A 24,013-nucleotide genomic window follows, 5' to 3' on the forward strand; every position below is an offset into this window, starting at 1 on the left:
TGCCGTAGCGCAAAGATGTCTGCCTCCATGGCTGCGAGACCCGCTCCTATGTAATTATAAATAACGAATTCTAAGGCAACGCAAATATAAAGGTTAAGAGGCTGAGCTCGTATATGATGATAAAATAACATAGTTATGTATAATATATTACATTTCTGACTGTATATCCCTGTAATTATTACACACTGTAGCTTTAAGACAATTAGAAGTATAAATACTAATTTCAAATGTTTATTAAAACTATTTGATGTAGACTCAAAAAGACACCAAGAATGTTAACAAACTATCATAAAGGGCAAAAGTTCTCTAGATTGAAACTTTTTTTATGTACAAGGTTGCAACACAGACTAAATGTGTTCGTTTTTAAGGACAGCTTCATGTTCATGGAAACCTAAGGAGAGTGACTGATATTTGAAGGATTCAATTTAATTCAAAATATATTATGTATATTATGTATATAGCACATAAATAGTCAACCTTAATTGACCAAACTGATTCACGGGGGTTACTGCATAGCAGATCAGTGAAAGTTATTTGATTATAAAACTGCTCTCTCACCCACCCTTTGTACTCATGGGTGGGGTAGGTGGCTTCTTCATCTCCAGCTTGGGTCCTGGGAGCTTGAGGGTTCTTCGCAGTATCTTAGCTGTCCAAAGGACTGCACATTTCTGGACTGAGATCTGTGCTGTTTCTCCAGCTATCTTTTGGAACTACTTCTCCAATGTAGGGGTTACTGTCCCAAGTGCTTGCATGATCAGTTCTTTAGTGTTGTCCATCAGCCCGGCTCTCTCTAGCCATTGTTAGAATTTGTTCATATCAACCACTTAGGCTATTTGTTGGTGGTAAATCACATGCAAGGTTATCCACCAGTTCCATAGTCTGAGACATTTACTGAGCGCTTCAGCCCATGGGGCCATCTTCCTGATGTATTCTTAGTCCCATACTGGCCCCTAAACACTAACCCTAAACACTAACCCTACGTTTCTGCATTCCCATTGAGGGTCCACCACATTAAGGGCCGTGTCAATTCATGTACGGGTAGGGCAGACAATTCAACCCTTAAATAGCGAGTTTTCATCAGTGCAGGCTCGCTGGAATGTGGCAGCAGCTGTAATGGTGAACTGATGGCAGAGGAATCACATGCATTCAAATGTAAGTTCCGCTGGTTGCCGCATCTTCGTCACATGACATAAAAGCACGTTAGGAAAAAGAAAAAAAAGATGTGACTCATTCCAAAAAGGAAGGCCCTCTTTGAAATAGTTTAAAATGACTGTATGAATTTATTCATAAATGGGAAGTCACTGTGTTGTCATAGTTTTCCTTTTCAGTTAGGGGGAAGAGGCTGTCAATTTCTCCTTATTACCCTCCCACCATCAATCAAGGTTCACTAGACAGCAGCAAGTGGGACTTAATTGGGAGTGACACTCGATAGTTAAAGGGTAGTGCTTAGTGGCTGGTTAGGATGTTTCATCCTTAATGGTGGCTCTAATGCTTACCAGGCCTCCTCCTTCTTTTCTGCGCTTAGTGTATAAATTATCAGTGGCAAGTATTTCATCCTTGGTCAACTTATTACCCAGTAGGGTAACTGGAATAAATAAAATTAATAATTTCTATTCTATTTTATCCTGTGTTGATGGCCAGGCCAAAGATGTAGCTTATCAATCTGGTCTTCAACTGAGTAAGGGTTTAATAACCAAAGGGATACTGTTCCTCGGTCTGGCAGCTGCCACATAGAAGGCTCTGTTGCCCTGTGCTAGCCTGGCTTTAGGGTCAGCCAGCAAGAGCTGGTAGGCTGACCTCGAGGCTCTAGGTGGAGTGTAGGGCTGTAGCAGCTTGTTTAATTAGGATGGGGCCAAAGAGTTTAAATGCTTGAAAGCAATCAATAAAACTTTAAATTTCACCTGAAATTTGACAGGAAGCCAATGAAGGGTGCACAAAACAGGTGATTGATTCAAGCCTCTTTGTTCTGGTCAATAGGCAGGCTGAAGCATATTGGCACACAAGGGAACCTCGCTCTAACTCTATATGTAAAGAATTTCGGTAATCCAAGCTTGGGGTTATAAATGCATGGATTTGGAGATGTATTCACAGACAGTTCAGCAAGGGCATTTTTAATGTACTGAAAGCAAAACACATACGAGGGAGTGTCTTTTTCCCCATACACAAAACCTACACAGTTGGTTTATTGTCCATTTGCCAAAAGAAACTCTGTGACACATCTTGTTCCTTAGGAAACAATGATGAGTTTTGACCATCATTTTGTTAGGGTCAGTGCCAAATTGCATTTTAGCTGACTTCTCACAGGTTTTAAGGTCACAGAAAAATTAATTGTTTCATTATATAAATTGGTGTTAGACTCTGCTCCCAATCCCTATTAAATCCAGCTGCAGGGGATGCATCAGAGAGTGCACCAGGAATAGAACAGACACATCATTTAGATATAGGCTACATAAAATTCACAAGGCAAATAGAGTGGAAATAACCTGATTAGGCTACATGTAATAACAGCAGTGGCAGGTTGGAAGGAAGTTAAACCAGCTGCTCCTTCATTATGCATGACAGCAAAAGCTTGGCAGTTATTTTTCTGAGGTTTCTCAGGGTTTATATAGACTGCCAAAATGTGCAAATGTGAAGTAATTTATCATATCAGAGCTATCTAAGTTGAAAATTGGAAAGCATATAAAAAAAAATGCATATGAAACATTTTGGCTGATGAAAAATCTGAATCAATACTAAGTATATTTCCTGTGCTTTAAACTGTGATGGATATTTTTTTAGATGGATGGCATGCACACATATGGTAATATTTGAATTACTATTAAATACATTTCCTTGAGACCAGATAGAGAAACTCTCTTCTTTGAATAAGGAATCAAACAGCAACAAAAGCTCCTAAAAATTTGATTGATTTCTTTTTTTGAAACTGTTTATCCTTGAAAGGGTCTTATTCAGGTAAAATACAGTAAAGTTAGATCACTTTAAAGGTATTCCCTTTAAATATATACAGTAAGACCATCCAGAAATATCGAGACTCGTGGCAAAGATGTATCAAAGCTTCTTACACTGACTTAGAAAATCTATTTGCTTTGGTCAGATAAGACTTTCTTGTAAAATTTAGTCCAAGTGGGTCAAGCCTATAACAACGCATAAATATATAAAGTACCCTATTTCTATAGAACAGTGAGGTGGAAGATGTGTGAAGTTGTGGGCCTGTCTTCTCTCTACAGACCCTGAAAACCTTGTCTCACTGCTGATGCACGGCATCACACATAGCTTGAAATAGCTGGACCTTTTAAATAAAGATCTGGTGGCCTCTGCCAGGAACCTCAAAATGGGTCATCACTGAGTGAGCAGGATAATGATCCAAAACAAATGGCTAAAGTGACACAGAAATGGTTCAACGGAATCCAAATTAACTGCTCATATGTGCCTCTGGTCGACAGGCATTAACCATATAGAAAACCTTTAGGATGAGAAGAAGAAAGGTGGATCTAGGAGAGGACTCAAGTCTTTGGACCATCTAGACTGTTTAAAATATAACAATCAAATATGGCTGATTTTGACATTTGTGCCTAGTTAAAAGCTAAAGGAAAGGACTGACTGGTGTATTTTTGGGCTACAGATACAGGAAAACAATTAAGAGCAGGGTATGCCAGTGATATTTTTTTCTGTACTAAATAAATGTAGTCAAAATGAAGGTTTTAAATGGACCATTCCGAGAATCAATTGTAACGCAGCGTTAGATATGATTCCTTCCCGCTATCCTCTCAAACCTCATTGCCATGCAGGTGGTCCAAACATCACCCCTGTTAAGCCAGGCCACCAATGACCTCTTCCACTGCCCTTTTACAAAGGGGTGGACCTGTTTTTGGTTCAATTTGCATGTTCTCTATGCCATAAAAATGCTTTTGTTGGTCTACTCTATAAAGCTTGGAACTCAATGCTATTCCAGACATTTTGAATTGAGAAAGCTTTCCGGATGGGACGCAAAACATCCTCAAACATAGAAAACAGAGTCCAGTGGTTTTGTTTTTAACTTTTTTGGAATGACTATGACCTGGATGACTGAGAATCTTCACCAGCAGACTTGATTATTGTTTTTTTTTTTTTTTTGTATACAAACATAGAAGCTTTATTATTCCCTCCTCTTCCTACATATTCTCCACATACAGTGAGGAAAATAATTATTTGAAAACCCTGCTATTTTGCAAGTTCTCCCACTTAGAAATCATGGAGGGGTCTGAAATTGTCATCCTAGGTGCATATCCACTGTGAGAGATATAATCAAAAAAAAAAATCTGTAAATTATGATGTATGGTTTTTTAACTATTTATTTGTATGATACCTCTTCAAATAAGTATTTCAACACCTGTCTATGAGCTAGAATTCTGACCCTCAAATACCTGTTAGTCTGCCTTAAAAATTTCCACCTCCACTCCATTTATTATCCTAAATTAGATACACCTGTTTAAGGTCGTTAGCTGCATAAAGGCACCTGTCCACCCTATACAATCAGTAAGAATCCAACTACTAACATGACCAAGACCAAAGAGCTGTCCAAAGATACTAGAGACAAAATCATACACCTCCACAAGGCTGGAAAAGGCAATGAGAAAATCACCTAGCAAATTGAAAAAAGGCCCACTGTTGGAGCAATCCTTAGAACAAGACTGTCAGTCTCTCTGGGGCTGCATGCAAGCTCTCAACTTGTGGGGTCTCAACCATCCTAAGAAAGGTGAGAAATCAGCCCAGAACTACACAAGAGGAGCTGGTCAATGACCTAAAAAGAGCTGGGACCACCGTGACCATGACATGACAACGTCCCAGATACACACAGCATGGATAACCAAGGAGTGGCTCTGAAAGAAGCATTTTATGGTTTTGGCGTGGCCTAGCCAGTCTCCAGACCTAAACCCATTACAGAATCTTTGGAGGGAGCTCAAACTCCATGTTTCTCAGCGACAGCCCAGAAACCTGACTGATATAGAGAATATCTGTGTGGAGGAGTTGGCCAAAACCCCTCCTGCAGCTGACCTCTTTAGTTGCAAACAAAGGCTACTTTACCAAATAATAAAATTAATTATTTTTCAAATACTTATTTGGACTTATCTGGATTTTCGTCTCTCACAATGGATAAGCACCAAAGATGACAATCGATGATGATCTTGCAAAAAAGCAGGGTGTTCAAATACTTATTTTCCTTACTGTAGTCATCATCATCTCTTCTCTGTGCCTTACAAATTAGATGTCTTCATCTATTCTGCACCATTTGACCTGTTATCAAATTGGCATTTGAAGACAAAAATTTTTTCTGCAATATGAAGAAACATTTTGGATTTGCACAGTTTAGTGCTTACGTGATCACTGTCCTTAAGTAATATTTATTCAAATTTTGCATTAAAATAATATGCTAAACCATTTATTGGCATTTTAACTGACCTTTTTACAAGGTATATATTTCTATTCAAAACAATGGCAAAGGAAAGTAAAGTAATGAGGATATTATTATGATCTAATATCAACATCATAACTTCAATACGTTTTTCTGCTAAGATGAAGCTTAAGTTGTAAAAATCCAAAACAATAAAACACATTTTATTTAACTACAGCAGTTTGCTCACTGCTAATATGCACATCCAATCAATTATTTTTTTGTGTAATTTGGCCAATTAAATATTCACAGACTTTCTTATTTAGTTACATCTACTAATTGGATAGTGTACATCATAGCTGGTGGAGTTGCTTGTGTACCCACAACATCCACAATCTGCTGTGCCTCATCCATAATTGCAGTGATAATGTTTCCAAATGGTCTGCAGTAGTACAGTTATTTTTGGCCTTGGCAATTCCCATTTATGTGCTTTAATTTTCTGCTATATGATCAATTTTCTAAAATGAAAGAATGAAAACAAGAGTACAATCTTTTCAGTTAGGTTAATTTATAAATGGTTTTCCCTCTGTGGTTCCTCATCACATTGATTTTTAATGACTAGATAATGATCTCTCTCTGGTGCTGTTAATCGAAAAGAGCAATAAAAGAAAAACTTAAGATAGTGTTAAAGCTTTATGATGCAAATGTGAAGGGCAGAGATGTTTTTTTGAAGGTCATATAAACAGTCTTTCTTTTTCCCAACATCCTATTTATCATCCTTACATGCCAGAAACACATATTGCTGTATTTGAGACATAACTAAACCACTTGATTGCTACATAATAATGATTTACAGGGTTGTTATAGATTCCTTAACTCTTAGATCTTTGCTTGGCTGCAGAACTCACTTCTCTCCTATCTGACCTTTCTCTGCAAACTACAGCTGGAAACACACTAACCCGACTTTCACCGCCTTCACATATTTTAGAAAGAATCCATGTTCACACGAACAAGCTGTCTTTTTGTTTCACGACCGAAAAAGCTGAGAATCAGACCTTTAAAGACTGAATCTGCTGAGGGATCACAGACTACAGGATTAATCAAACCCGCTAAAAATATTGTTTGTTTGACTTCGACTGACTGCGCTCATCTCACACATCTGCAGATTCTATTGATCGTTCCATCTCATTGTAACTGATGTTTGTGCTGATTCGCCTGTTGTATTTCGTTGTCTTGGAATCAGGAAACAAATCTGTGGGGGTCCCAATTTAATATGTCTATTACATGATGTTTTTGTCTATGTTTCAAGGCTGTTCTTTCTTTTGACTGTTTGGCTGCTTATGTGATCCTAGTATATTTAGAATAATTAGGGGAAAATGTATTTTCCATTCACCCACATGGTGCCTCATGTACAACATAGTTCTCAAATTTACTCTAATAGTTGGTAGAAATCCTGCTTCTTGCAAAAACAATTCATATGTGCAAAAACCATGCAAACATGTTATTGTATACCTTTTTTCACACATCCTAATTTAGTGTTAATTAGTTGCAGCAATTTGGGATCCATCAATTTTATAGTGCTCTATAAGTACAGGCCATTTCCCCCCTGGTGCAGTCTGTACAGATGTAAACATAATAATTGTACGAGTGGAGACCAAAGCAAGTGTCTGATGAAAATGGTCTTGGTGCAGTTCTAAATGAACTGTAAAACTTCTGTCCAAAGGACTGTGCTACATTTTTGATCAAAACACTGTTCTATAGCCAGGTTTTTACCAAGTTTGGGATTCATTAGAATAAACTTACAAAATTGTTCTTGTTAAACATAGTTAATATACCAACTTCGAGGGGTCTTCTTAAAATCCTTTATTATACTTATTAAATAATTTGAAAATAAGCAATAATGTACCATGCAGAAACATTAATACACTACTCAAAAAATACAGGGAGCACTCAAATAACAGATCTTAGAGCTGAATGAAAGATTATTCTCATTTAATATTCTGTACAAAATTGGATGTGCTGACAACATAATCACGCACAGATGTGCTCATTCGGATTACAGGCAGGCCAGTCTCTAGCTTAATTGCCTTCGTTCGAAACTGCTGACACACTCCAGCCACATGAGGTCTAGCATTGTTTTGCATTTGGAGGAACCCAGGGCCAAGCACACCAGCAGATGGTCTCACAAGGGGTCTGAGGATCTTATCTCGGTACCTAATGACAGTCATACTATCCCCGGTGAGCACATGGAGGGCTGTGCGGCCCTCCAAAGAAATACCACCCAACACTATTACTGACCCACTGCTGAATGTTACAGGAAGTTGCCAGCAGCAGATCACTCTCCACAGTCTCTCCAGACTCTGTCAGTTCTATCACATGTTCTTAGTGTGAACCTGCTTTCATCTATGAAGAGCAGAGCGCACCATTGGCGAATTTGTCAACCCTGGTGTTCTCTGGGAAATGCCAAGCGTCCTGCACAGTGTTGGGCTGTGAGCATAATCCCCATCTATGAACATCGGGCTCTCATACCATCCTCTTGGAGTCAGTTTCCAACCGTTTGTGCAGACACATTTAAAATTTGTGGCCTGCTGGAGGTCATTTTGCAGGGCTCTGGCAGTGCTCCTCCTGTTCCTCCTTGGACAAAAAGGCGTAGGTAGTAGTCCTACTGTTGTTTGTTGCCCTCCTACAATCTCCTCCACATTGTCTGATGTACTGGCCTGTCTCCTGGTAGTGCCTCCAGCCTCTAGACACTACACTGACAGACACAGCAAACCTTCTTGCCATTGCTCGCATTGATATGCCATCCTTGATGAGCTGCACTACCTTAGCCACTTGTCTGGGTTGTAGAGTCTCTGTAATGCTACCACGAGTGTGAAAGCACCACCAACATTCAAAAGTGATCAAAACATCAGCCAGAAAGCATAGGTACTAAGAAGTGGTCTGTGGTTCCTATGTGCAGAACTACAATTTTATTGAGTGTGTCACACTAATTGCCAGTAATTTCCCCCTGTTGTCTATTCCATTTGCACAACAATATTTTAAATTGTTTGTCAGTCAGTGTTGCTTCCTAAGTGACAGTTTTGATTTTCTTTAGTTTTTTAAGAAATGTATTTAAAGGTGAGTTAGATATAGTAAAACAGGCAGTCTTGTTTTCACCTGCAGGGCAGATTTTCTAAAAGGTGCATAGAGATTTGGTGTGCAATTCAGCAGAAAGTGTGCACAAACATTTTTCCGCTCAAGTTCCTTATGCAGATCATAATGTGATGACCAAACACAATTATATGATTGGAAGACATACATATGGATACAGCTACTATCTGCAGAGTGATTCATCAAACCTGAAACTCATGGAGACAGTTTATTTAGTTTAAAAGTCTGCTGCAAACTCAAATCCAACAATCCTGCTGTTGTTGTACCAAGGAGGCATTGGTATAATGACAGACTGAGAGAGTGTGAATGTAAGCATGTTTAGAAATATATTTTTCTAATATATATTCTACTATTTTCTATTTTTATCAGAAATAGAAAATAGTAGAATACATAATATCAGTGGGTAAAAAATGCAACAGCATAGAAGACATTACATTCAATTAAACCAAAGTAAATGAGATTATGATTAAACTTAAATATTGTGGTATGTTTAAGTAAACTGTAGGGCTCGTTGCTTGGATTCTATGAAGATCACTTCCTACTGAATGTGTTTTTACTAGCCCTCAATACAACTTCTCGCTGCATTCGAATTTGGTTCACCTCAGTTTGATAAACAATTAAAATGTGCTGCATGGTTTGCATTGATAAGCTTGTCTTTGCGAAGAAACAAAACAGCTGCAAGGAGTTAAAGTTAACGAACTCATCAACTAATTAGAACAAAAGAAATGAGCTATATTAATTACCCTTGAGTGAAATAGGGAGAAAAAGGAAGTGGTGAAAACAGCTAAACACACATACTGTATTTAATGGTCACAATAGCACTGTATAAGCTTTATATGAAAAAAATATTTACAATTGGGAATAGCTTTTTCTATGATTCTATCCAGAAAACAAGATGCAACTAAACACAAAAGTGCTGAGTCTGGAGAAGTGATTATTGTAGAGGTAAACAAAGCTAGTACACAAGGTTAACAGCAACAATACCTCTGAGGATATCTTAATCCTGGCAACACAAAGCTGAAGACAGAAATACTGAAACAGTGGTATTTTTCATAGAAAAAATAAGCAGGGCCACAGTCACAAAGCTAAAGGCAGCAGTAATTGCAGTTATTGAATATTTAATGCACATGTGTTTCATATTTGATGGCTTTATAGCATACTGTATACATATGCTATTATTTCCTCGACACTTAACTAAAATGTTTCTTTTAGTAATGTTACTCGAAGAATTTCTTATTGTAGAGTGAAAAAAAATTAATATTTTAGAGCACATCTGTAGCAAAGCTTCAAATGGAGTGTTTACATAATTACTTTGCCATCTGCATGCAGTGAAATGAAGACTAGATGTTATTTATGGACAGGTTATTGTTCCAGCGTCACTGCCAATGCTCCAACCTCCGCTCTGTGGGCGATGTGGCTGTTGGTGATGTTTAGACCTACTACTGGTGTGGATAATCACACAGATGTACTGTAGGCATGCAGGGGGAAGCAATATGGCAGGAAAGAGAAAGAGATAGTCCTGAAGATGAGCTGACAGATCTAAGAAATCATAAATTGTTGGAGTTGTGGGAGATGCAAAGGTGGTGAAATGAGATCAGCTCTCCAGACAGTCCCAGCGCCTGGCTCAAAGACTTGTATGTCCAGACCAAAGGTCCTGAGGTTAGTGATAAACGAGAGGAGCAGAGTGGAAAGAGTTCAGACAAGATATATTAATCTAAATCCACAAGGAAAAAGAAAAACTTGCAGCAAGGAGAATATTGCGTGAGCACCACATCTATTTAAGGAGTCTTGTTCCACTGTATCCAGAGAGTATGAGCCCTGGCTGATCTCTGCAGACATTACACAATAACAGATGTGAGTACAGCTCGGCGGGCCATCGGGATCATCAGGTGTGAGGGAAATAATGATGACTTTCCGATGAAGGTCACAACCACAACGACAAACAAGGGGAAGGAGGTTTGTCTTTGAAGTCGAGCTTGTTGCTCGGACCCCAAGGAATATACTACATCATTAGGTTCCTGTATTTTACCACTTCAAAGATTGGACCCAATTTAGTCATGAAGACAGTTGTTAGCAGCAGAGAGGGTCATTTTCAAAGTGACGTTACTCTTCACAGCTTAAGCAGTAATGACACAACAGCTTTGTCGTGAGACTCTAAAGGAGCTTTATTCTTGTGTTTTGGGATACTCTATAATCCAACTAACACACAGTAAGCATCTGAATCTGTGAAATAGGATTCCGCTCCATTGTATTGTCCTTTTGCTTATATAATAGTTCTGCAGAGGTCACAGTGCCTTTTTGCACGGCCATCTGTGCAGTCTAACACGTCGTTTCCCCTTTGTAAAAATGGCCATCTTGACCAAATTCCTGTTTTAGAGTGTGCCCGTTTCATTCATTTCTCAATGGTCAGTTTCACCATCTGATTTCACTGACTAATTAGTCACACTGAGGCAGTGTCGAGTGTGATATTGGCTTACACCAGCTCCAGGCTCTGCTGTTAGTCCTGTGTGCAGTGTGGTGTGTCACCCCCGGCGGCAGCTGGATGCAGAGTGAGGCGGCTGATAACAGTTGGGCGAATTACAACTGATACAAAATGAGACAAGGGTTGTTGTGTCTTGTGAATATTGATGAAGCCAGGGTAAAGCCAAAAATAACACAGCAACATATGGAAAAACTGCACAGATATTCACTGTATGTATGCTTAACCTTTAGGCTTAGTTTGAGGTCTCTGGTGTCTGATCATATTTAGTTAATAGTTTTCTTTGTCTTATAGAAAAGAATTACCGTAAAAAAAATCGCACTCATTAATCTTCTTCACATTTGTCATATTTCCACCAAATAATTCAATGTATTTTTAATGACCTTATGGGGGAGATTAATAAGGAGTAAGGTATAACTGTAATGTGGAAAGACAAGTTAACATTTAATTTTAAATATAAAAACTTGGAAATCGTGTGCTTGCTACAGATATTTTTTTTTTAAATCTAAAATAGGGCTTTCTGTGGGCTATTTGAAAACATGAATGCTTAAATTACTCTACCTTACCTTTTGGGTTCATTAAGATTGTTGTTTTCTTGGAATCTGTACCTCCAGCGCAGTCTGAAATGTTTTGTATCCTCTGTGAGGTTTCCTTTCATGGATTGCGTTATTTCAGCTCCATCTACCTGTTAACTATGACTAGATATGCACTGATCCAATATCTGGAACGGATAGGGGCCGGATCGGATATCAGTGATTTGATATGGGATATTGGGGATCCAATCCAGTGCACTTTACGCAGAACTGTTATTTCTATCTTTTTGCTGCTTATTTGTTAGTAAAAAATTATATAAAGTACACCTTCATTAAAGCCCTATGAAATCATTTTCTTTCTTTTTTTTTTTCCCAAATTCTGTTTTGTTTTTTCCCCAAATTCTACTTTTTCTGTTTTTATCATTCTGGATTACTTTTTTTTCTTCTTAATTTCATGTTTTCATTCTAGCTATATTCATTAACCCTTTAATTAGGATTAGAATTATTTACAGATTATCAACAATAATCCAAGAATAAATAATAACCATACAATTCTCCATTTTATCAGTTGTGTTAATTTGTTAGCTTCTTTAACAGTTTTTATGTCAAAGGTAGGGTTGTCTAAAGTATCGATACTCAAAAAAGTATCGATACTGAAACGTTGTATCCAGATACAATACTCGTTTTTAAAAGTATCGATACAGTGCCACCACCAGTGGCACCTAAGCAGTCATTCATCTAAAGTGCAGAATAGAGGACAATGCACTTTCAGAACACTGTGTGATTGAATAATTNTTTTTTTGTAACAGGTGCAGCTGCTGAGAATTATTTTTATTTCTTAACCGGTTAGGCTAGTGTCATTGTTATGTGTGCAAAGCATAGCCAAGGAAGGAACACTTAATTTTAATTTTATCAGTTTTTTATCAAGCTTGCTTAATATTGTGCATAGCATATAACCTCAAAATATATAGTCAAAGGTAATGTCTTCACTCACATGGGAGTATATATGTTTCATTCATGCACCAGATGAATGGAATCAGTATCAGATATTGGAATGGTCCATCCATAACTATGACCAGTCTTCCTATCCATGCTAAAGAAAAGCACACATGTATTTTACATTTAACCATTTGCTTCTCTGTCAGAATTTTTTTTTTTTGCGATGATATATATATATATGTTTTCTTTTTCTGGCATTCTTCACTTGTTGAAATTCATTTCTGCTATCTTTCCTCCACCACATGCTGTTTTTATATGTTCTCCCTTTTTCTCTCGGTACATCTGGCTCCACCCACTATCCAAAAACACATTAGGTTAATTGATTCAAAACTTGACCTTCACAGCTAGAGTTAGTGTGCTTTATTTTCTTTGTGTATCCCATTGTTGGCCCTATGTATTGGCGTCCTGTATTTATTTTTGCCCACTGACAGCTGGGATAGGCTCCAACTGCCCACAAGCCTGAACAGTTGGTTAAAAAAAATACATGGATGGCCTGTTTTGAAAATTGTTTTCTACTTTCGGTTCTGTATTAGTCATATTTTATAGACCATGCACTTTTGTGCTTTCTTTTCAGATTTGATTCATATCTTTTTAAATGACTGAAGCCCATTAACAAACTTATGCAGTCTTCCACTGAAGCCCACTTAAATAAATTTTGCCCACAAAGCTAAGTTTTCTCTTTTTAATTAGTATGCTATGCACTCTTAGAAAGTATTCAACCTGCAGCTTCTTATCTTGCCATGTATGTTGGCATATCTGAAAATAGGTTTTACATTGGGCCACAGGTGAAGGGAAAAAAGCAGACTCAGTCCTGTCGCATAGCAGGGTACGCATAGAAACGAGACGAAAATTGAAAGGAGATGATGATAAAAGAGCAGGAAGTAATTTGTCCTTTTCCTGTAACTACATGTACATATTAAACCTTTCATCCTGACACTCACAGAATATATAAACAGACTCAGACTATACATCCAGAAAGCATATTCCACTCTATCTTTCTACATTTCTAGAAAAAGCGGTGGCAATCCGGCTTACCTAGAGATCAGGTTTCATGTACTCCAGTATCAGATGCGTAGGAATGTGATGCCGTATATCATTTACTCAAAGCCTGTGTTTTAAACCTGTGGACAACACAAAGCATTTATACAAAAGTGTGGTAGGCATAAGAGAACACTTGCTTAAAGTAGGCGGGTCTAGCATCAGCATTCAAAACCATTTTTGTATTTAAAAAGGAACATTTTAATCTTTTTATTTCTGTTGTTCAAAAATAAACGTATCTCTTAATTGATCCGAAGATTTTAATGCAAAACTGTCCGCTTATTAAATCAGATAATTTAATTCAGGGGTTTCAATGGCATACACAGCTAAAGGTATAGCAATCCAGGATGTAGGCATGCAGATGGCTTTTACATTTAATTTGGAAGAGAAGGGTCGCTCTCAAAAGCTTAGTGAGTTCTAGTCCTGGTCCTGTAATAGGATGCCACCTACATAATAGGTCCAGTTCTGAAATTCTCCCTCTACCTTTTATTCCACAGTCAACTGTTATAACAGAGTGGACGTTATCAGGAACGATAGAAACTTAGCCGTGAAGTGGTCGACCACGTAAAAATCACAGCGGGATCAGCAGATGCTGAGGTTCACAGTTCATAGATGTCATCAATTTTCTGCAGAATCACTCCTACAATCCTGCTACAATCCTCCAGACTTCATGTTGAGAGCTTTGTGAAATGGGTTTCAATTGCAAAGTAGCTGCCTTATACCACTAAGTGCATTGCAAAGCATTTAATGCTGAAGAGTAAAGCAGCTGGCCACAGTGGAGAGGTTTTCCCATGGAATTACACCTCTCAGTCAGGTTGTTCAGTGGACCAGAACAATATTTGCTTTATTGTCAGATCTGTAGTGTAAAGATTGATGCAGACGAGAACATGGTGTGGCTGTTAGACCCGAGTCTTTAGTTCAAGGGAACGCTTGTGCAGCTTTCAGACAATGAACATTTACAAGCTTAGAACAGCTTGTAAATGGCCGCTACCTATATCAACCTGACTCTGCCCCAGTGCATTAAGATGGACCTTACTTGCCTTAACAAATCCTTAACCTGATAAATCCTCTTTTAGATAAATTAGAAGTGGAGACTGTGATTCAGGCCTTCTCATCCAACATCAGATTCTGACCTCACAGATATATTTCTAGGAAAATATTTAAAAAAAATCCCATGGACACAGATGAACCAATATTCATATGAATAAAATTAATTAATTCATAAACTTCCAATGCTAGCTGAACAATAGCTAAACCACATTGAGGTAAAATATTAAAAATTCTTTCAATTTGTGCAAAGGCAATGTTTAAATCTCTTTAGTTCAAATAGGCTTGGTATGGGAAACTGAATAATTCATTTTCTAATGATTCTGTTTCAGTAGGACTGAATCTGAATTAAAGATTACATAGTAGAAGTAATTTTTCAGTTTGAAGACAATAAAAATGGTTTCCCAGATATTGGATCATTCAGACGATCCTGCCTATCTAACTTTAAATTATGATTTAGACTTTTGGCTCTTCCTACAGAGGTCTTTCTAAGCATGTTGTAGTTAAGTGTAGTTGTATGTATAGAACCGTCTGGTGGATATCCACCCCTCTCTTGTCATATCTCATCCCTTAAACAGCAACAGCTCAATGTGAGACAACATGGTTGAAAAATAGCTGTTGGCTGTGAACTTCCATGTTTACCGTGTTCTCTGATGATCTGGTTAATTGTATAATTAAAAAAACATTGCATGGGTTGCTTTTAGAGTATTCTGTTTTTAGAGTATTTCACTGTTTATTCACACACACCCACACATATTCAGTACATCTTCACATAAGAGTAGAAGTCATGTGTGAATCAGTACTCCTAAAAAGCTATTAAAAGCTTATAGGAAGGAGCCTGTGGTCATAATGAAAAGTACCATTGCTAGGAAAAAATAGAAAAGAGGAAGAAATGAAATATGAAATATGGGCCATTAGCAACATACACATACAGTACATACATATACAGCATCTACATACAGTACCTAACATGCAGCAAATACAAATACAAAACACAACACCTTCCTAGAACAGTAAAATTTAGGAGCTGAATGTTTCAATGTACATATGAATTTAGTAGTTTTGTGTTTAACTTGTTTTTAAAGGTGGAGATAGATATTAACACTTTGATCTCTTCATCAATGTTATTCTATATCTGTGGTCTCCTGCAAGTGGTACTCAGTCTGGTGCTTTTTAACCTTTTTTTTTATCACTTATGTGACATTAACTTTTGTGCAGAGGACGACATATTGGAATGAGCTCGGGCAACCTGATGTGCTTTTTGTTTGGAACATCATACATGCATTCTGATATATGTTCAAGCCAGTAAAGGCAGACATACACTGTACTATATTTTCAATCTTTGAACTCAGTTACAGCTCAAACTGCACAACAAAACCGCAGGGTTTAAAAGTTCAAAGCTCACAATGTATCTACTTACGCTGTACTGCCCGATGCTCTGATACTATCCAACTGCCCACACATTGGACGCTGGTTGGACTCATCAATCTTGAAGAAGAATTCTCTTGTTGGGACATGAGCCATGTGTGAGGCTCAGGTAAACTGGCCCCTAGCTCTGCTTCAGAAGCAGGGTTTGCTCATGAACAACTCATGAGGGCCGACTGAATTTCAAAAATGTTAGGTTTTCTCCCAATCTCACGATTCCAGGTTGGGATCTGGTGGTGAGAAGCTCATTGCCCTACGTTACCACCTGTATACTACACGACGCAGGATGCAAAATGAGGCTGGAACTTGGGCTGATCCAAAAATGTATATTATTTAGTAAATAATATAAAATAAATTTTATTTTTATATATTCGCGCCTTTAGTTGAAGGAGTCTAAGATGATGGAATAGTGGATATAATGGGCAATGAAACCAGAAAAGGACAAAGCTTGTATATTCTTTAGCAAACTTTCCATTCCTTAAATGACTGGGAAAAGTGTTACACCAAATGACATTACATTAGTTAATGATGCTCAAAGAGAGTTTTGTAAAAGGTCAGAAGAAGAAGTAAGGGTAGGTAATTTCTTTTTTTTAAAGAACAGCCCGACATATTTAGATAGTGTTGATAAGTGTTCAGTATGATTTGTAAAACTGAGATCCCCAAGAACTTTGTAAATCTAACCTGCCATTACTCTTTATCATTTACCTATAAAGGAATTCCACTGGTGTCTAAAGTATTCTTATTTGTTTAAAATGCAAATTTGTTAGTTTTGTTGATGTTAGGCAATAATTATTGCACTTGAATCAGGTATCCTTTTTTGTTGTTCAGCACTAAAACGATCAGGCAGGTTTTCATGTGAGAAAGGTTAGAAACATGGTTAGAAACAAGGTTAGTGTCATCAGCAAACATGACCTTATGCCATAAGACGTATTTATGTTGTCATTTATATAAATAATAAAGAGCAATGGCCCCAGAATTTAACCCTGGGATACCCCATATTTGACTTGCTTTTTTATTGATATATTATCAGTATTTACATATTGATGTCGACCATAGAAATTACTTCTTAACCAGTTTAGCCCTGTTCCTTTAATGCTGTAACCCAGCAGACACACTACATTATTTAATGTTGGTTTTTGGTTGGACATGGGTTCCATTGTTGGACAACCAAATGCCAATGTTGATACAATGTCAAAAGCTAATATCAGTTAAACATAAATTTTTACGTTTTGTAACTGAGGCTTGTGTCCAATATCCAAAGTCTGCTCAATGCTGAGTGCTTATGTTAAATTAAGAAAGGATTTATCGTAAATCCAACTTTCATTTTAGCATCATAATCCAACGATAATCCAACGTTGGGGTACAATATTGTTTTAACATTACATTAGCATCAAGTGCCTGCTGGGAATGAGGTCACTTCAAGTGGGAAGTTAAAATCAACTGTTAAGTCAAGGAAAAGTGACCTTGATCAAAAACATCATTCATTTACTCAATCAGGTACAGTATGGCCATGGTTGATCTCTTCCTCCTGAAGCCATACTGGGTATCAGTGAAGAAGTACTTTATCCTGGTATTCACTCAATCTGATATGCACAACTGTCACCAGTACCTTGGAGAAAGTGGTACAGTAAGACAAAGCTAGATAATATATTATATTCATCTCCAGATTTGAAAATTGGAAGGATCCTTGCGATTTTGGTCTTTTTTTGCACTATACTTTAAAGTAACGATATATTAATGTAGTGCGTAAGTGGTTCTACTATAGTCATGCTGCATATTCCATCTGCCCCTGCTGTATTATTGTTCTTCAAATTTGTAATGATTTTTTACATTTCAGTAGGATCAGTGGGTTTAAAGAGCAAAGAAGTAAAAACCCATTTATTTGCAAGGTTTAAGACTTTATTTAGCACTGACCATGTCCTTTTGGAGTCAAATTGGGCAGCAATTATATTTTCAGTATAATATTTTTGTAAAACCTTTTTTTCCAAATGTGTTTTGCTTTCCTCCTGTGTTTCCTCCACCTGTATAGGATCGAAAATCTCTCTGTGACGCCAGTTTTATGTGAAATAACATTATCAGACAGCTGACACTTTTTAGCCATTTTGCATGTAGATTTGTTTTTTGTGACTGTGACAGCATAATTTAAGTCATTTTTTTTAATCTGCTGCAGCATAAACTACCTACACTATGTTCCTTAAATGTATATATTTCATTAGCATCTGAATGTGAATCAATTTTTCCAGATACAGAATTGCTGCAACCCTCTGTTTTCATGCTTTCTGATGGCGATGAAGCCTATTTCGTAACAAACCTGAAAACAGGTAAATGAAAACATGGTGCAGGATCTCAGTGGGATGAAAAATAATGTCTGGCCTCACAAATAATTTCTAAAGCATTCAGCTAATGAGTTTATTAAACCGCACAATCTGTTCAGTGCCACTCTGTCAATGCATTGACTCACAAATTGTCTCTGAGAGGCTAAATGTGTTTGATTTTGTATGTGTGTTTTTTTAGATTACTGCACTTAGTGGTCATAATTCCATCTAATGAAAATTTGCCTGTTTATTTGAGCTCCGGGATCACTCAACACGCTGTCTGTTGTGTTCCCTCGTAAATGCCTCCGTACTATATTGATTCCTGGATTTATCGATGAGCAGTATTCAACCTGAACACCAGCTTTAAACCTCCCTCCCTTCCCCCTTCCTGGCTGTCATCTCACTACCACATCTCTCTCATTTACTAGGTGGTCTACAGGAATAATGAGTTTAGACTGGAACTGTCACGCCTGGCTGAGCAGCGAGACCCCAAGATCAGTATCCATGGCGACCTGATATTCAGCTGTGAAAACGTGGAAGCTCTTGAGCCGGTCACCTTCGACACACCGTCTGCCTACCTGACATTGCCCAGGTGGAACACAAAGAAGACCGGCGCCATATCTTTCGACTTCCGCACCACAGAGTCCAACGGCCTGCTGCTGTTCAGCCACGGCAGCCAGCAGGGAGTGTTGCCCGATAGGAAGCCACGCGCTGACTTCTTTGCCATAGAGCTACTGGAGGGATTTCTCCACTTGGCCATGGATATGGGTTCTGGCAGCATTAAGATCAAGGCCAGCAACAAGCGGCTTGACGATGGCGAGTGGTGGCACGTGGACTTCCAAAGAAAGGGGAGAAATGGTGAGATAATTTCATACATTTGTAAAGGCAGAAGGTGGAGGTGGGGAGCCTTCTGTGTGCCTCTGTGTGTCTCCACTTTTAGCTGTTGAGCATAAAGGCCTCCAAGCTGTGAAATTGCCATATGACAGCATGGATACATTGACATCCACATGCTCCTGATGCTTTTTATTCGCTGCAGTGAAACAGACACACATATTAACTTTTAATTATGATTATAATTTTGGGTTGCTGTAATCTCAAAGTGACATTTTGAAATATGTGTTAACCTATTTAAAAAGTGGCCAATTATACAGTCACCCAGTCCAAATGAAACTAGTAAATGTCTGCTGTATTTGAACAATGAAAAACGTCTTATTAGCAGAATCCAAGAGAGACATGCTGATCTTTTCATTTTCTACGTAATTTGTCTGTTAATATGCTGTGCCTTGCAAAACCAATAATAAGACTTCAACTTTTTTATGTTTCTATTGTTTCAGCTACAAAATTCAATATATTTTTAGGGGCTTTAATATGAACACAAAGTACTGCATGGATTTAAACATTTTTAATTTTACAAGAAAATTGTGGCAGGCATTTATGTTCATTTCCTCTGAATTCTTATTTTGTAAAACCTTTTACTGCAGTTAGAGCTGCTAGTGTTTTGGAAGGTGCTAAGCACATTCAGGCTGAAATGTTTGCACAATTTTTTGCAAAATAACAAAATCTTATTCGGACTAAATGGAGACTGCCTCCAATATACACGGTTTGCTACAAACTTACCAAATGATCTAGGTGTAGATGTTACCTTGAGCATTTTAAAACATTAAAATGTTTTCATCTAAGCTATTTTACTGCAGCTCCTGCTATACGGTTAGTGCTGCTTTCTACAACAAGGCCAACCTCCATTTTCTTCCAAGTATTTTGTAGCCTCCAACATATTCTCTTCCAGGATTCCACTCCATTTAGCTGTTTCCATCTTCAATAACTCCAGACTAACTTTCTAGTCCCTGATGAGTAAAAGCACCCCTAAAGCATGCTGAATGTTAAACATGAACACCAGAAGTTTCAGTTTTGGTTTCATCTGACAACCCAGAGGAAGCTAATCCAGGTCCAGAAATTAAAAATCATATCTAGTTTTTCTTCATCCCTTTCACTTAACCAGGTGATTAGCCCGCAATCTGTTTTGTTGAGCTGGAAATGCTAATAAAACTTAAGTTTATACAGGCTTTTGCTTTCTGGACCTGGATTCCACCTCTGCCAATTTCACATTTGTGGTATTCTGCTGACTTCAAAGTCTGATATCCGTATATCCTTTGAAAATAATCATCATTTATTATGGTCAAACCTCCAAGCAGGCCTCATTTGCTGAGAGCATGTTTAATGGATGATCTAACATGACCCGTGGATCTTTGCAGCTCCCCCTATCATAAAAATGCACCTCTTGGCCTCCTTTTTTTTATTTTCACTCAGAGAAAATCCCATACAGATGGACTCTGCTTGCTTATTAGGTGTCCTCTAAAGAGCTGTTTGCACTGGAGTTTACTGCAGGGATCAGAGTAGAGGGCTGAGGATATGAGTACCTCTCTATTTAGAATTATATTTGTACAAACATGGAAACTGCGTTATTTTCTGTTAAAGTCACACTTACGTGTTACTTTGATACTTTTAACCCTATCACATTGAAAGAGCTTGATACTCTTGTGACTAAAATAGAGCACTAGTTATACCTATCATTTTGCAAATGCAATTAATTGCCCTGCCCTAGTGGAAACACGTCTATAGAAGATCAAAATTGCATTGTTTTTATTATAAGTTGGCAGAAGATGGAAAAGCTGGAGGTCAATGAATTCTTTAGCAAATCACTGTGGTTATATCCAGAGATCACAAGACTGATATGTAGTTTAAACTTTGCCTTTTACTAAATACAAACTCTAAAAGACTGGCAGAGTGATGTCTTCATGTGGACTATTTAATATAACAAATTGGTGCCCATCTCCTCGGCTTTATACTTTGTTTATACAAATCACTCAGCACAACCCACACACAGCTGTTTCCTTTTTCTATTCCTTAGCAACAAAAAACACACACACTTGTTCAAATTGATCTAGTGTTAATGTCTATCCCACAGGCTTTATCTCTGTAAACAGCCAGAGCATCCCCTTCACCGCCAACGAAGGCAGCGAGATCCTTGACTTGGACGGAGACATGTATCTCGGAGGTTTACCCGAAGACCGGCAAGCCCTCATTCTGCCCCCCGAGGTATGGACGGCCTCCCTGGGCCTCGGCTTTGTGGGCTGCGTGAGGGACATCTTCATCGACGGGCAGAGCCGCAACCTGTGGAGGCTGGCAGAGGTGCAGAGTGCCACGGGTGTTAGCAGCTTCTGCACCAGGGAGACCCATCTGAGATGCTCCAGAGACACGTGTGCCAATGGTGGACATTGCAGAGAGGGCTGGAACCGGCATGTCTGCGACTGCAGTGGCACAGGCTACGTGGGCCCCAGCTGTGAGAAGGGTGAGAGTCTTTGGTTGGGAGGATGTTAGTGGTGGATGGATGGGGACAAGTGATTTAAAAAAGCTGCAGGGAAGCTTTTAACACACTTTGCGTTGTATTTTATTTATTGTGGGAGGTGTAAAAAGTAACTGCACAGCGAGGAGGGAAGATGTATCATCTGACCTAATATCCAAGACCTCAACAGAAATTGTAATTTCATTTACAGTTGCAAGTGGGATCATTTTTTAAGTTCTCATATGTATTTAAATGAGATCCTTACTCCAACCCCTAAATTATATTTTATGTCTGCAAAGTAGTTTGGTGAAAATGACACAACAATTGAAAGTTATGTTTTATTTAAAGGCTTGTAAAGTAAATAGGAGTATTTTCCCACAGTCGAGTAGTTCATTAATGAATTGTCTGTTGTGAGGGTGTGAGTGTTTTGTGTGTGTCATTAGGGATGCAGTGGTGCTTAGGCAGAGTCATTCGCCCTGGATCCCTTTGCATTAGCCATGCAGATGGTTTTCTCACAGAGAGGCCAAATTACGTAGATCAATTGGCAGCTAATAATTTGACGGATGTATGAAAATCCCTCCTGCATTGCACTGGGATGGGAGTAAGTCTTTGGGAAATTTAATTGCTGCTTTCTCACCCTCTGCCTTCATCTGCTCCAGGCTTTTTCTGCCATCTGGTGTGGTTGATAAAAACTGCAATCTAAAACTATATATTGCTGTCCCCGAAATTATCTGGAAAAAAAAAGGGGGCTTCTGTGTATTTTTTTTATTTTTATTCTTAAATAGACCTGCTTTTTTTTTTTTTTTTTTTTTAGTGTTTATTGATTTCAACGTCTGCTAAAGCGCTTCTCTTCCTTCACATCCACAGAAGCCACAGCGGTGAGTTATGATGGCAGCATGTATCTGAAGGTGGTGCTGCCGAGGACGCTACACACAGAGGCCGAGGACGTGTCCCTGCGCTTCATGTCCCAGAGGGCCTTTGGTCTGCTGATGGCCACCACATCTCAGCAGTCAGCGGACACCCTGCGCATAGAGCTGGACGGAGGCAGAGTCAAGCTCACTGTGAACCTGGGTAAAGCTGCTGCAGCAAATATCAGCAGATCATTCCACCTGACCTATAAGGACGTGTCTAATAGACAGAGACACCAATGAAATTTGTTTAGTCAGGCTCCTCCATTCGCATCTTCATGCACAATGAATACAGTTGCTTAATAAGATAAGCTCATCCCTTGTTTCTGTTGTAGTTTAAAAACATTTAACATTTTTATTTAAACAGATTATATAAATATATATTAGTCAGTTATAATTAGACCATAACCCTGTCCTGGATGATCCAGAGGAAAATAGACAAACCTTTTTTATTGCTATTTATAGCTGCCATTGAAAGTCTTTCTTTAACTGTTCATGGACTAGATTATTTGGCTTAATGAATAAAATACAAAAACAAGTAAAAAGAAATATAATATTCATATAAGACAGAGCTCCAGAGTCACTAAGTATTTTAATCCCTAAAAACTGCTTGATAATAAACAATCAGCTGCTTCATACATCTTTTACAAGCAAATACTGTATGTTTTTTCTTACTGTATGAATTAATTTCTATTTAAAGATGTTATTTTGCTGGAAAGGAATTTTAAATCAATGATTCATTATAGTTTCTAAGCTTTGTTAAGCAAAAATTGTGCATTACTGGCATAATCCCAGCCGGTAAAACAGGGATCTGCAACCTGTGGATCCAGCGCCAAAACTGGCTCTTTGGACCTTCAACAATGACTCTTAATCTTGGCTACATATGCTAAATAAGGCATAATAACATATGGTAGTTTTAGAAATGTTATGTTTGTTTTTGTTGTTGTTGCTTTTTTATAGTTAAGTTGAGTTTCCAAAAGAAACTTTTAAAGAACCAGTAATATGTTGTGTTTCTATCTACATTTACCTTATAATTTTCCACAGATGTTGAAAATTCACATTTCCTCTGCAAAAGCTGTTTTTCTCTGTTCAAAACCTAAAAAAACAAGTGGCAACATATTTCTTATAGCAGATATTTAACAATAAGTTGCATTTTATCAAAGGGTTTTGTAATATTTGCAGGTCTGATTGGCTTTTATTAAGCTGATTGGCTTTTATTAATTGCTGAAGGTCCAAAGAGCCATTAAGGACTCAGGGCAAGATGGCTATTTAGGGTTTTAAAAGTTACAGACTCCTGCCCTAGAAGGTGCAAATATATTTCTAGTATGATCTTTTTAGTGTGTAGAATTTAGATTAGCAGGAACTATCTATGTACAAACACTAACGGCAGTGTGTTGGTTTGTGG

At 38.0% G+C, this 24,013-nt stretch overlaps 1 protein-coding gene across 6 annotated transcripts in view; it reads left to right on the plus strand.

The window, feature by feature from the left end:
* Nucleotides 1-24,013, plus strand: part of LOC107089820 (neurexin-2-like) — a 224,374-nt gene that overhangs the window by 81,294 nt on the left and 119,067 nt on the right. For all 6 annotated transcript variants that reach the window (XM_015382809.1, XM_015382812.1, XM_015382811.1 and 3 more), the window contains 3 exons: nt 18,786-19,215; nt 21,323-21,706; nt 22,568-22,771. In XM_015382809.1, the coding sequence (XP_015238295.1) occupies nt 18,786-19,215; nt 21,323-21,706; nt 22,568-22,771 (1,018 nt within the window). The remainder of the gene's footprint in view (nt 1-18,785; nt 19,216-21,322; nt 21,707-22,567; nt 22,772-24,013) is intronic.

The sequence above is a fragment of the Cyprinodon variegatus genome, unplaced genomic scaffold (assembly GCF_000732505.1).
Source record: "Cyprinodon variegatus isolate N-32 unplaced genomic scaffold, C_variegatus-1.0 Scaffold267, whole genome shotgun sequence".
NCBI lineage: Eukaryota > Metazoa > Chordata > Actinopteri > Cyprinodontiformes > Cyprinodontidae > Cyprinodon > Cyprinodon variegatus.